The 14,530-nt window shown below is 48.6% G+C and overlaps 1 protein-coding gene across 1 annotated transcript in view; it reads right to left on the minus strand.

Moving 5' to 3' along the window:
• DRC11L (dynein regulatory complex subunit 11 like) overlaps window positions 1–14,530 on the minus strand; it is an 82,899-nt gene that overhangs the window by 38,973 nt on the left and 29,396 nt on the right. Inside the window, exon 5 of the mRNA XM_073329700.1 lies at window positions 250–321. Within this exon, the coding sequence (XP_073185801.1) occupies window positions 250–321 (72 nt within the window). The remainder of the gene's footprint in view (window positions 1–249; window positions 322–14,530) is intronic.

The following is a 14,530-nucleotide window of genomic DNA, read 5'->3' on the forward strand; positions in this document are numbered from 1 at the left end:
GTGAAAAAGTTTTTCCTAATATCCAACCTAAACCTCCCCCACTGCAAATAACCTAATGAATATGAGGGGTGGGGCTTATATTGAGGTTGGGGAGAGAGTACTCGGGGCAATGCCACTGGGTGGGGGAGAGCATATGTTGAGACGGGTTGAGTGGGGAGGGACAGGTGGACAATGCAGCCAGGGCCATGTGTCAAGACTGGGCTCGGGGGCGGGGGGAAGGCACGCATTGAGAGCTAGGGAGGGACTAACCATCCCGATAAAAGCCATCTCCCTCTGTCTCTCCAGCTTAGTGCATCTGCGTTGCAGGCAGCCTTTCCAGACCTGTGGGGAGAAGGAACATAGGGATGTGAGAACCAGGACACAGAGCCATTCCTCCCAGTCACCGTGCTGCCAATCCCCGCCAGGATCCATGGGGCCAGGCACCTCCCTGCACAAGGCTCTCGTCCTGGAAGTCACACTCTCTGTGGGTGCAACCCTGAGACACCCTGTCACGGCTTTACTGGTGTGTGCTATACCTCGCTTGTAAGCCAGCCCCATGCTGTAGCTTTTTACCAGGGTGAGCCCTGGAGCCCTCTCAACTCTGAGACGGGGCCTGTTGGCTTCAGCTGTCCTGGTTCTCTTCCTGTGCTCTCAACAGCAAGTCCAGCTGATTTCAAACTCCTTTTGATAGACTTTTACATCTTCAGTAAATATTTGTAGTGATTTAGTACAAGTCTTGCCCAAACAAAACAGCATTTATTGCTGCAGTACAGTACTTAGAGACCCGGTTAGAATGGTGAGCAAAGTTTGCATCAGAGCCCAGTTCTGTGGAACCTTCTTGCCTGCTTTCCTGAGATTCCGTAAATCCGTCTCAGGGTGTGTCTACACAGGGGATTTAATCTGAAGAGTTTGATGTGCACCAGGTAACTCTCAGTACAGGAGCTTGTCATGGAGTCCCTGGGCAATACTCTGGAACTGCTCCCCAAGAAGCCAGTCAGGACTCTGGGGCAGTCGCCTTTCTGTGAGCAGCCTGTCTTCAGGACACACAGCTCACACGGCTTCCACCTTCCTGGGTCTGACCTCGGAGCATTCAGCCTCCTGTGCCCCTCCATGCGCTTCCCACAGCAAGTCCGCCCAGGCAGGGTCCTGGGGAAGCCAGAGGGTCCTGCCCCCCAACTCCGCAGTCAGACGTGACTCTCAGCCAGCCAGTAAAACAGAAGGTTTATTAGACGACAGGAACATGGTCTAAAACAGAGCTTGCAAGTGCAAAGAACAGGACCCCTCAGCTGGGTCCATTTTGGGGGGCCATGAGCCAGACAACCACGTCTGCCCTTCACTCCATGTCCCAGCCAGCCCCAAACTGAAACTCCCTCCAGCCCCTCCTCCTCTGGGCTTTGTTCCTTTCCCGGGCCAGGAGGTCACCTGATTCCTTTGTTCTCCAACTCTTTAGCTCTCACCTTGCAGCTGGGAAGGGCCAGGCCATCAGTGGCCAGGAAACAGGGTGTCGGCCATTCTCTGTGTCCAGACCCCTGCACACACCTGCCCTCTAGGGCTCTGCAGTGATCATACACCCTCATCCCACCCCCTAGAGACTTAAGAACTGCCTAGGAGAAACTGAGGCACCCCCACACTATTCAGAGGAACCATTAAGAACAGTCCCAGAGCTGCACTAATAGCATGCACTCAAAAAACCTGCTCCATTTTCAGTTTGCATCGTGTGAACGTACGGCAGTCCACTTTTGTTGGACTTTCACACTGCAAATTGGGAAACTGAGGCAAAGGACACTGCCCAACCTACAGTGGGGTGGGTGTTCATATACGGTCACATGTTTTTGAATCATGGTTGTAGTGTTTCCCCAAATGAATGCAGTGTCCCCTTTTTCCTGTTCATAGAAATGTTCTTCTGTTAGTCGCAGCCTCAGTACTCACAATGGGGCCACTACTGCCATTGGAGGCATCCAGGGGCAGTGCTAAACTTTCCCAAATTATTGGGTGGGGGCTCGAGCTGGTTATGATTTGTATTGTTAAGAGGAACCTCTAGATATTGAACCCCACCCTTGTTGCAGCTGACTCCGCCTGGCAGAAGTGTTACAGATGGAACCCATATGACTATCACCCCCACCAGGGCAGAGAATTTAAAAACAAAAGCAGTTATTTCTCCACTGTGCTCTGAGGACTAGTGGACCCACCGTGACAGGTTTACAGACCTAAATGCAGGAGGGTCCACAATGCTAGGATCTTTTGGACTGCAGTACTAGTCAAATTAGTGGAGAAAGAACTGCTTGCCCCCAGGTATTACTGGTGTGGAGGCTGGGCCAGGTATTCTGGGAGACGCAGCTTATCCCCTAATGCCCTGGCTAATGAAATCATACAGAAGGAAGGTACAGTTTCACCATCGCCTAAGTGGTTGCAGAATGGTACTCAAGTGTGCATTTGGCCGGAGATGGTACTCTTTATGGACTAGGTTCCACAATATTTGTGAGAGCAAGGAGGGGAAGCCTTGCTGATGCGGGGGAGGCTGCGGTGTGAGACTTGCCAGCAAGGCAGCACACAGAGAACACATACACCTGTAGGAATGCTGGCAGAGACACCTATTGTTCATATTTTGAGCTCCATGCCTGAACACGTTAGCCCATGGGTAGGTGGGGACGCAGACAGTGAGAGCACGGAGGTATCACATGGGGGTAGCTGAAGTTCAGAGTTCCGTGTGTGCTTTTGTAAAACCCAATTAATTACTTCAGCTTTATTTAGAGGATTCTCTGGGTAAATGAAATGATGACCCATGATGGGTGCAACACTAACAACCTTCCGTGCACAACAAAATGGGAAGGGGAGGAGTTACAGGCCAGTATGTCCCCTGCCTCTGTCACTTGCCTCTGTCACTTGCTAGGCGAGCTTGAGAGGTGCAAACAGAGGCAATGAACAGGAGTTTCAGAGAGAGTTTGGAGAGGCTTTCCTTCCAGGTGCAGTGCTATGCATGATACCAAGATGACCAGCGATGGAACACTGGTAGTGACCTGCAACAGATGTGCCATGTTCTCTTTCCTGCCTGAAGGCAGAAAGGGTTTCATGAAGTGCTATACTCACAGAAAAGATTCTTGGATTGGCAGGGCAACTTGGGATGCTACTGAGACTAAGAGAAGCTGAGGAGTTCCTATACAGCCAGCTTCATGCCCCAAGTTCAAGGAAGAATGGATCTGGAGAGAGAGGAAGTCACAGAAGAGGCCTGGTGATTCATAGCCACCAGAGGCAGGAGGTTACAGCAGCTGGAGACAGAGGAGGATGTGACCACCAGAGAGAAGAGGACCAGGAGGAATTCCACATGGCTAGAAGTTTCAAATCAATACCAAGTCCGCAGCATGGAAACATTGGAAGATACCTCTCAATATCCAGCAGGTTCAAGGGAATATGGGACACACATATGGATGGCAGCTCAGCCCAACCTGTAAGAAAATGAAGCGTGCCTGCAAAGGGTTCTCCAACTGTCCAAGGAAAACAGACAATCACTGTTCAAGATTCAATACTCGGAAGAACCAAAAGAATACGCTAAAGTACGCTAAGGTATGCTAAGAGCTGCATTAAGGAGGCTGTGTTGGTGAGTATCTATCTGAGTGTTTGTTGTGAGGACAGTTTGACTGTGTGCTTGATTGGTTGTTTGAAAAGGCTGGGAACTGGGAGTGCTTTGTTCCAGGTGAGCCTTAAGTGGGCCTGACTGTATAAAACGCTAGTCAGCTGCGAACCAGCTGAGCAGCGAACAGAAGGAGTTTGCCTGGGGAGAGCCCACTGAGGTTACATCTTGCCGGATTCTCTGAGTAATTACTACAACTCCTGAGGAAGCTCATAGAAGGACGATAATATGGACGGGGGGTGTTCCGCTGTTGTGACCTGCACTGGATGTGCCATGTTTGTCTTTCTTCCACAGGACAGAAGCGACTTTGTCTGTACAAAGTGCAAGCTGGTCTCCATATTGGAAGAGAAGGTTCAAGGTCTGGAGCAACAGATATCGACCCTGCGTTGCATAAGAGAAACTGAAGATTTCCTGGACAGACGTTAGGATATGCTTCTACGGGCACAAGGTTCTGAAGATTCAGAGCAGGCTGCACATCGGGGACAGGAGGACGGTGAAGAAATTTGGCATCATGTGACCTCCAGAAGAAAAAAGGGGAACGTCCATGTACCAGCAACGCCAATACAGGTAAGTAACCATTCTCATGTTCTCTCCACAGGTCCTAAGGCGGAGAGTGGACCAGATGATACGTCTGAGGGAAGGAAGCAGAAGGAGACTCCGCCGATTGGAAGGCATGAGATACACTGTCCTAGGGTTGGGGGTTCCACAACCACCGCTCCCAAGAGAAGGAGACAGGTGGTGGTAGTCGGGGACTCTCTCCTCAGGGGGACTGAGTCATCTATCTGCCACCCTGACCGGGAAAACCGAAAAGTCTGCTGCTTGCCAGGAGCTAAGATTCACGATGTGACGGAGAGACTGCCGAGACTCATCAAGCCCTCGGATCGCTACCCCTTCCTGCTTCTACATGTGGGCACCAATGATTTTTCTGCGGAAAAGGACCTAGGGGTGACAGTGGACGAGAAGCTGGATATGAGTCAACAGTGTGCCCTTGTTGCCAAGAAGGCCAATGGCATTTTGGGATGTATAAGTAGGGGCATAGCGAGCAGATCGAGGGACGTGATCGTTCCCCTCTATTCGACATTGGTGAGGCCTCATCTGGAGTACTGTGTCCCGTTTTGGGCCCCACACTACAAGAAGGATGTGGAAAAATTGGAAAGAGTCCAGCGAAGGGCAACAAAAATTATTAGGGGACTGGAACACATGAGTTATGAGGAGAGGCTGAGGGAACTGGGATTTTTTAGTCTGCAGAAGAGAAGAATGAGGGGGGATTTGATAGCTGCTTTCAACTACCTGGAAGGGGGTTCCAAAGAGGATGGCTCTAGACTGTTCTCCGTGGTAGCAGGTGACAGAACAAGGAGTAATGGTCTCAAGTTGCAGTGGGGGAGGTTTAGGTTGGATATTAGGAAAAACTTTTTCACTAGGAGGGTGGTGAAACACTGGAATGCGTTACCTAGGGAGGTGGTGGAATCTCCTTCCTTTGAAGTTTTTAAGGTCAGGCTTAACAAAGCCCTGGCTGGGATGATTTAATTGGGGATCGGTCCTGCTTTGAGCAGGGGTTTGGACTAGATGACCTCCTGAGGTCCCTTCCAACTCTGATATTCTATGATTCTAATATTCTGCAAGGGACAGGCAGACAACAGGACAGCATGCTGCCTTCCCAGCACCAAGACATGAGATGTTACTCTAAGATTGGACAGGCTTCTGAAGTCAACAGGCAGGGATCCATTGGTGATGGTTCATATCAGCACTAATGTCACTGCATTGCAGGATATCTTGCAGATAGCAAACGGGTTCAGGGAACTCAGAAGCGTGCTGAAGAAAAATGTTCAAGTGTTCTTCTCTGAAATCCTTTCTGTCTCACAAGTGAAGGAAGGCAGAAGGCAGAAGATTCCAGAAGTAAACCACAAGTTAAGTAAGTGGTGTAGGGTGGAGGATTTGGGTTTTGTGGCACATTGATTCACCTCGCACGGGAAGAGGGTCTATATAGCTTGATGGCCTCCATCTCAGTAGAAGGGGTCCAACCTCCTTGGAGACAGGCTCACTAGAGTAGTCCGGAGGGGGTTAAACTAATAGCAAATAGGAAGGGTAAAAAGAGGGAAGATCTGAGCACTCAGCACAAAATCAAGGTGTTGAGAACAAAACTAATCAAGGAGCTAAAGGACATGAAGAGAAGAAATTACTGAATTGCCTCTACACCAATGCTAGGAGCCTGGGTAACAAACAAGAGGAATTGAAATTGCTCATCTGTGAGCATAAGTTTGATCTACCTGGTATTGCTGAAACCTGGTGGGATGATTCGCACAATTGGAATGTTAAAAATCAATGGTTATAACATACTTAGGAAGGATCAAGTGGGCAAAAGGGCAGGGGGAATGATCTCAATGTCAAAAATAGCATTCCCTGTTTCCGAATCAATGAAAACGAATGAAAAGAAAGAGCTTATGGATCAATGTCCTAAAATAAAGCACAGGATGGGGTATCAGATCACAAAATCTCAGTAGGAAACATGATGAATGGTTCCTTACACAGGTATCTATAATATGTAGGGGGGGAAAGCTGCATGATCATGGGAGACTTCAATTTGAGTGAAGTACGCTGGAGGTCTCATGCTGGCAGTACTAAAATATCCTTGGGATTTCTAACCATTGTAGATGACAATTTCCTAATGCAAAAAGTGTTGCAGTCAACACGAGGGATTTCTTTATTAACCCTTGTCCTAACAGATAGAGAGGAACTGATCACAGGACTGAAAAGGAATGATAACACAGGTACATGTGAGCATGATTAGATCGCACTTGTACTGCGCCAGCGGAATAAAGTCCAGATCAGTACCCTATAGAGTTGGTGCTTTAATTGGGCCAGTTTCACAAAGCTGCTATGGGCTGGGGACCGAGCGGATCTGCAGCAGTTCTGCCAAAAAGGACCTGGGGGTGACAGTGGACGAGAAGTTGGATGAGAGTCAGCAGTGCGCCCTTGTTGCCAAGAAGCCTAATGGCATATTGGGCTGCATTCGTAGGAGCATTGCCTGCAGATCGAGAGAAGTGATTATTCCCCTGTTCGGTATGGGTGAGTCCACATCTGCAGTATTGCGTCCAGTTTTGGGGCCCCCACTACAGAAGGGATGTGGACAAATTGGGGATAATCCAGCAGAGGGCAACAAAAATTATTAGGGGGCTGGAGCACATGATTTATGAGGAGAGGCTGAGGGAACTGGGCTTATTTAGTCTGCAGAAGAGAAGAGTGAGGGGGGATTTGATAGTAGCCATGAATTACTGAAGGGGGGGTCCAAAGAGGATGGAGCTCGGCTATTCTCAGTGTTGGCAGATGACCAGAAAAGGAGCAATGGTCTCAAGTTGCAGTGCAGGATGTCTAGGTTGGATATTAGGAAAAACTATTTCACTAGGAGGGTGGTGAAGCACTGGAATGGGTTCCCTAGGGAGGTGGTGGAATCTCCTTCCTTAGAGGTTTTTAAGGCCCAGCTTGACAAAGCCCTGGCTGGGATGATTTAGTTGGGGTTGGTCCTGCTATGAGCAGGGGGTTGGACTAGATGACCTCCTGAGGTCTCTTCCAATCCTGATATTCTATAATTCTAAATCAACTGTGAGGAAGAATTTAATCAGAAAAATGTGAATTTTAATTTGGGAATCATGTAACAACAGTTTAGTACATGCCCAAAAAGCCACAATCCCACAATTGAGGAAGAAGGCCATGCTGGTTTAAAAAAACCTACCTGATTTAGAAGGGAAGTGAAAGCAGCTGTAAAAAAATAAAATCTAACAAATGGAAGAGAGGGGAATTTGATAGTAAATATAAATAAAAAGTTAGGAATTGTAGAAAATTGATAAGGGAAGCAAAGGGACACAAAGAGAACGCTATGGCTGGAAGAGTTAAGGGCAGAAAGAAGGAGTTTTTAAAATATATAAGGAAACAAGGAGAACCCCAACAATGGTATTGGTCTATTACTAGATGGAAACGGTAGAGCAATCTATGATAATGCAGAAAAGGCAGAAGAGTTCAATAAATATTTCTCTTCCATAGGCAACAGGTATAATAGGCCAGAGAAGGCTAAGCCATCCCTGGCATAGCCAGTGCCACGGGACCCCGGATTGAGGGTTTTTACTTATTATTATGCACCAGGCATGTTCTGAAACAGCTGAGGAGGGGGTATCTGCTATTCAGCTTCCCACGTGCATCAGTATCAACCTGGACTCCACAGAGATTACTAAAAAGAAAAGCATTCCCTGTGCATCCGATGGAGTGAGCTGTAGCTCACGAAAGCTTATGCTCAAATAAATTGGTTAGTCTCTAAGGTGCCACAAGTACTCCTTTTCTTTTTGTGATTACAGACTAACACAGCTGCTACTCTGAAACAGAGATTACTGATGAACCCGGGAAGCTGAGTAGTCCCGGAACCTGCATGGCACATATAAAAAGCTCAGTGTTTTCCCACTGCATGGCTGGGGGAGGCACTCCACCTTTCCCATTCTCTGGCTGGGGATTCTCCAGCAGTGGGAAGTGGGGCAGGGAGGGCTCAGGGCTCCAGCCACGGGGGATGACGTCTTATGCAGAAGGGGTGGGGCTGGGGAGGATAGCCTCACCAAAGGGGGTGTCCACCCACCGCCCATGTTCTGTTCTGTATTTGGAGAAAAAACAGATTATATAATCTCATCATATGCTGAAAACACACTGTCCATTCCACTCGTATCTCTAGTGACAGCCTCACAGAGCTCAATCTATTTAGTTTAACAAAGGGAAGACTAAGGAGTGACTTGACTAGAGTTTATAACTATCTACATGGAGAACAAATATTTAGTAATGGGCTGTTCAATCTAGCAGAGAAAGGTCTAACACAGGGGTTCTCAAACTGGGGGTCAGGACCCCTCGGGGGTCATGAGGTTAATACAGGGGGGAACACAAGCAGTCAGCCTCCACCCCAAACCCTGCTTTCTCTCCAGCATTTATAATGGTGTTAAATATATTTTAAAGTGTTTTTAATTTATGGAGGGGGGTGTCACACTCAGAGGCTTGCCATGTGAAAGGGGTCACCAGTACAGAAGTTTGAGAACCACTGGTCTAATACGAGTCAATGGCTGAACGTTGGAGCTAGACAAATTCAGACTGGAAATAAGGTGTACATTTTTGACAGTAAGGATAATTAACCATTGGAACAATTTACCAAGGGTCATAGTGGATCCTCCATTACAGATACATTTTTAAATCAAGATTGGATGTTTTTCTAACTGATCTGCTCTAGGAATTATTTTGGGGCAGTTTCCTGGCCTGGGTGACAAGGGAGCTCGCATGTCGCAAGGCTCAATACAGCTGGACTCCCAGATGCAAGTGTTCTTAGTGCCCAGAGGTTGGATCTGAGAGGTGAATGGGAGTCGCTGGAAACCGTGTTGCAGAGATACAGAGGTTAGTAGTTGTTGCTGGTCACAATAGCCAGAATTATCTAGGGGCTCAAGAACATTTGAATTTGAGATAACTGGCTCTGTGGATATGGGGAAAGCAGTGGATGTGCTATGCCTTGACTTTAGCAAAGCTTTTGACAAGGTCTCCCACAGCATTCTTGCCAGCAAGTTAAAGAAGTATGGGCTGGATGAATGGACTACAAGGTGGATAGAAAGCTGGCTAGATTGTCAGGCTCAACAGGTAGTGATCAACGGCTCAATGTCTAGCTGGCAGCTGGTATCAAGCGGAGTGCCCCAGGAGTCAGTCCTTGGGCCAGTTTTGTTCAACATCTTTATTAATTATCTGGATGAGGGGATTAAATTGTACCCTCAGCAAGTTCACGGATGACACTAAAATCGGGGGAGAGGTAGATATGCTGGAGGGTAGGGATAGGGTCCAGAGTGACCAAGACAAATTGGAGGATTGGCCCAAAAGAAATCTGATGGGGTTCAACCAGGACAAGTGCAGAGTTCTGCACTTAGAACAGAGGAATCCCATGCACTGCTACAGGCTGGGGACCGACTGGCTAAGCAGCAGTTCTGCCGAAAAGGACCTGGGGATTACAGTGGACAAGAAGCTGGATATGAGTCAGCAGTGTGTCCGTGTTGCCAAGAAGGCTAATGGCATATTGGGCTGCATTAGTAGGAGCATTGCCAGAAGACCGAGGGAAGTGATTATTCCCCTCTATTTGGCACGGGTGTGGCCACACCTGGAGTGTTGCGTCCAGTTTTGGTCCCCCCACTACAGAAGGGATGTGGACAAATGGGAGAGTCCAGCAGAGGGCAACAAAAATGATTAGGGGGCTGGGGCACATGATTTACAAGGAGAGGCTGAGGGAACTGGGATTGTTTAGTCGGCAGAAGAGAAGAGTGAGGGGGGATTTGATAGCAGCCTTCAATTACCTGAAGGGGGGTTCCAAAGAGGATGGAGCTTAGCAGGTCTCAGTGGTGACAGATGACAGAACAAGAAGCAATGGACTCAAGTTGCAGTGCGGGAGGTCTAGGTTAGATATTAGGAAACACTATTTCACTAGGAGGGTGGTGAAGCACTGGAATGGGTTCCCTAGGGAGGTGGTGGAATCTCCATTCTTAGAGGTTTTTAAGGTCAGGCTTGACAAAGCCCTGGCTGGGATGATTTAGTTGGGGATTGGTCCTGCTTTGAGCAGGGGGTTGGACGAGATTACCTCCTGAGGTCCGTTCCAACCCCGATATTCTATGATTCTATGAACATGACTGGATCCCAAATTATGGGCCTGCAGGGCCTGCTGGCCTAGTGGGAGCATGTTTTGCAGGAGGGCAATCTGGCTCAGGATCATGTCCATGAGTTGCCTCTGTATCTCTTTGTCTTTTTCCAAGCTTTTCTTTGCCAACCTAGTGAGGAGGGCTTTAAACTAGTTTCAAAGGGGGTAGGTGGCAAAAGCCCATAGGTAAAAATAGAAAAAGGCAACCTTAACAGAGGGTATATGTTGGTGGGGGGGCATGGAAAATTAGAATAGGATCATAGGAGAACAAGAAGGAAATCAGTGAAGGAGACAGCTCGATATTTTAGATGTTTATATGCACATGCAAGGACTACGGGGAATAAAGAGGAAGAACTGGAAGTATTAGTACACAAGCTAAATTATGACTTAATTGGCATGATAGAGACTTGGTGGGATAAATCTCATAATTGGAATATTGGTATAGAGGGATATCGCTTGTTCAGGAATGGCAGGCAGGAAAAAAAAGGGAAGTGGTGTGCATTATATATCAAGAATATATACACTTGTTCTGAGGTCCAGAAGGAGGCAAAAGGCAGACCAGCTGAAAGTTGCTGGGTGAAGATAAAAAGGGGAGGGAGGAGGGAAACAGGGGCGATGTCATGGTAGGGGTCTACTATAGAACAGCAAATCTGTACGAGGAGGTAGAGGAGGCATTTCTAGAACAAATAACAGAAATATCCCAAACCAAAAACCTGGTAGTAATGGGGGACTTAAACTACCTGTTGGAAAAGTAATACAGCAAAATGCAGAATTTCCAGTAAGTTCTTGGAACACACTGGGGACAACCTTTTGTTTCTTAAAGTGGAAGAAGTAACCAGGTGAACAGCTGTTTTAGACTTGATTCAGACGATCTGGGAAGAATTGGCAGCTTGGTGACTCTGGGCAGCTGGCCTGTAACTCCCGCTTTCCACAGCAAGCACAGGCTGCGGTGGTTGCTGTGAGCACAGGGTGATGATGGGCAGGTGGGGTAGCTACACCTCTGGGCAGTGAGGGGGGAGGAGAGGAAGAAGTAGTGCCTTTCCCCGCTCTTAGCCCTGCTCCTGGTGTGTGCTGGTCCCACTCGAACTGGCACCTGGGTTCACTGTGGCAAGCTCCCCACGCAGCCTGAACTGGCTGCTCGTGCCTCCTGACCCCTGGAACAATGGGCATGAGGCAGGGACTTGGGACTCAAACACACAAAGCCCCCAGCACTGATGCTCCCAGGACACCAAGGCCCCCGCACTCCCCACTTTGCAGAGTGAACCCCACACCCAGCGGCCTGGCCAGGGCACCACTGGCCTAGAATGCTGTGCAGCATGACCACCCCACCCAGCTCAGCACAGGACTGCATGCCAGAGCAGGGCACACCCATGGGCTGTGTTGTTGGGGACAGCTGCACCCTGATGGGATCCAGCCCTCAGGCTGCCTGCAAGCAGCTCAAGGAGAGGCAACCAACAAGGCCCAGGAGCCAAGCTGTGACTGCTGGGAGAGCCAGGGCATGGAGGATGGGGCCCCAATCTGCCATGGGACCCAGAAGTCTGCAATACAGTGCTCTAAGCAGGATCGGCAACTCTCCAGAATGTGTTCTCAGGCAGTCCAAGAGTGCCACCTCCAGGGCAGAGGCAAAACTGCAGCCATGAGAGATTTCCCCCACGGGGCATGTTCTCAGCCCTGGGACTGAAAGCAGGGAGCCAGAGTGGTAGCCGTGTTAGTCTGTATCAGCAGAAAGAACGAGGAGTACTTGTGGTACCATAGAGACTAACAAATGTATTTGAGCATAAGCTTTCGTGGGCTGAAGCCCACTGTCACGGAGTGTGGGGGAGTCCAGGCCCTGCACCCCTCTTCCTGGGATCCACTGAGACTCTCAGCCAGCCAGTAAAACAGAAGGTTTATTGGACCACAGGAACACGGTCTCAAACAGAGCTTGTGGGTACAACCAGGACCCCTCAATCACGTCCTTCTGGGGGAGCAGGGAGCTTAGACCCCAGCCCTCGAGTTCCCTGCGTTCCACCACCCAGCCCCAAACTGAAACTAAACCCCCCCAGCAGGCTCCCTCCTGCAGCCTCTGTTCACATTCCTGGGCAGAAGTGTCACCTCCCCCTCCCACTCCTGGCTCAGGTTACAGGCTCTCAGATCTCCCATTGAAACTCCCCTGCCACATTCCCAGGTCAACACTCCCCCCTCCCTGCTGCGTCACACCCACTTCATCAGATGCATGTAGTGGAAAATACAGTAGATAGATAGAGAGAGAACATGAAAAAATGGGGGTTACCATACAAACTCTAATGAGAGTAATCGATTTAGGTGGGCTGTTATCAGCAGGAGAAAAAAAACTTTTGTAGTGATAATGAGGATGGCCCATTTCAAACAGTTGACAAGAAGGTGTGAGTAACAGTAGGGGGGAAATTAGCAAGGGGAAATAGTTTTTAGCTAGTCTAATGACTCCTCCACTCCAAGTCTTTATTCGAGCCTAATTTAATGGTGTCCAGTCTGCAGATTAATTCCAGTTCTGCTGTTTCTCGTTGAAGTCTGTTTCTGAAGTTTTTTTGTGGCATAATTGTGACTTTTAGGTCTGTAATTGAGTGTCCAGGGAGGTTGAAGTGTTCAACTGGTTTTTGAATGTTATAATTCTTGACGTCTGATTTGTGTCCATTTATTCTGTCCGGTTTGGCCAATGTACATGGCAGAGGGGCATTGCTGGCACATGATTGTCGGGCTCAACGGGTAGTGATCAATGGCTCCATGTCAGGATTGCACTCTCAGCAAATTTGCAGATGATACTAAACTGGGAGGAGTGGTAGATACGCTGGAGGGGAGGGATAGGATACAGAAGGACCTAGACAAATTGGAGGATTGGGCGAAAAGAAATCTGATGAGGTTCAATAAGGATAAGTGCAGGGTCCTGCACTTAGGATGGAAGAATCCCATGCACCGCTACAGACGAGGGACCGAATGGCTAGGCAGCAGTTCTGCGGAAAAGGACCTAGGGGTGACAGTGGACGAGAAGCTGGATATGAGTCAGCAGTGTGCCCTTGTTGCCAAGAAGGCCAATGGCATTTTGAGATGTATAAGTAGGGGCATAGTGAGCAGATCGAGGGACGTGATCGTTCCCCTCTATTCGACATTGGTGAGGCCTCATCTGGAGTACTGTGTCCAGTTTTGGGCCCCCCACTTCAAGAAGGATGTGGATAAATTGGAGAGAGTCCAGCGAAGGGCAACAAAAATGATTAGGGGACTGGAACACATGAGTTATGAGGAGAGGCTGAGGGAGCTGGGATTGTTTAGCCTGCAGAAGAGAAGAATGAGGGGGGATTTGATAGCTGCTTTCAACTACCTGAAAGGGGGTTCCAAAGAGGATGGTCTAGACTGTTCTCAATGGTAGCAGATGACAGAACGAGGAGTAATGGTCTCAAGTTGCAGTGGGGGAGGTTTAGATTGGATATTAGGAAAAACTTTTTCACTAAGAGGGTGGTGAAACACTGGAATGCGTTACCTAGGGAGGTGGTAGAATCTCCTTCCTTAGAGGTTTTTAAGGTCAGGCTTGACAAAGCCCTGGCTGGGATGATTTAACTGGGAATTGGTCCTGCTTTGAGCAGGGGGTTGGACTAGATGACCTTCTGGGGTCCCTTCCAACCCTGATATTCTATGATTCTATGATTCTATGATGGCATATATCACATTGGTAGATGTGCAGGTGAACGAGCCTCTGATAGTGTAGCCGATGTGATTAGGCCCTATGATGGTGTCCCCTGAATAGATATGTGGACACAGTTGGCAAAGGGTTTGTTGCAAGGATAGGTTCCTGGGTTAGTGGTTCTGTTGTGTGGTGTGTGGTTGCTGGCGAGTATTTGCTTCAGGTTGGGGGGCTGTCTGTAGGCAAGGACTGGCCTGTCTCCAAAGATCTGTGAGAGTGAGGGATTGTCCTTTAGGATAGGTTGTAGATCCTTGATAATACGCTGGAGAGGTTTTAGTTGGGGGCTGAAGGTGACGACTAGTGGTGTTCTGTTACTTTCTTTGTTGGGCCTGTCCTGTAGCAGGTAATTTCTGGGTACTCTTCGGGCTCTGTCAATTTGTTTCTTCACTTCCACAGGTGGATATTATAGTTGTAAGAACGCTTGATAGAGATCCTGTAAGTGTTTGTCTCTGTCTGAGGGGTTGGAGCAAATGCGGTTGTATCACAGAGCTTGGCTGTAGACAATGGATCGTGTGGTGTGGTCTGGGTGAAAGCTGGA

This window comes from Lepidochelys kempii, chromosome 2 (genome assembly GCF_965140285.1).
Source record: "Lepidochelys kempii isolate rLepKem1 chromosome 2, rLepKem1.hap1, whole genome shotgun sequence".
Taxonomy (NCBI): Eukaryota; Metazoa; Chordata; order Testudines; family Cheloniidae; genus Lepidochelys; species Lepidochelys kempii.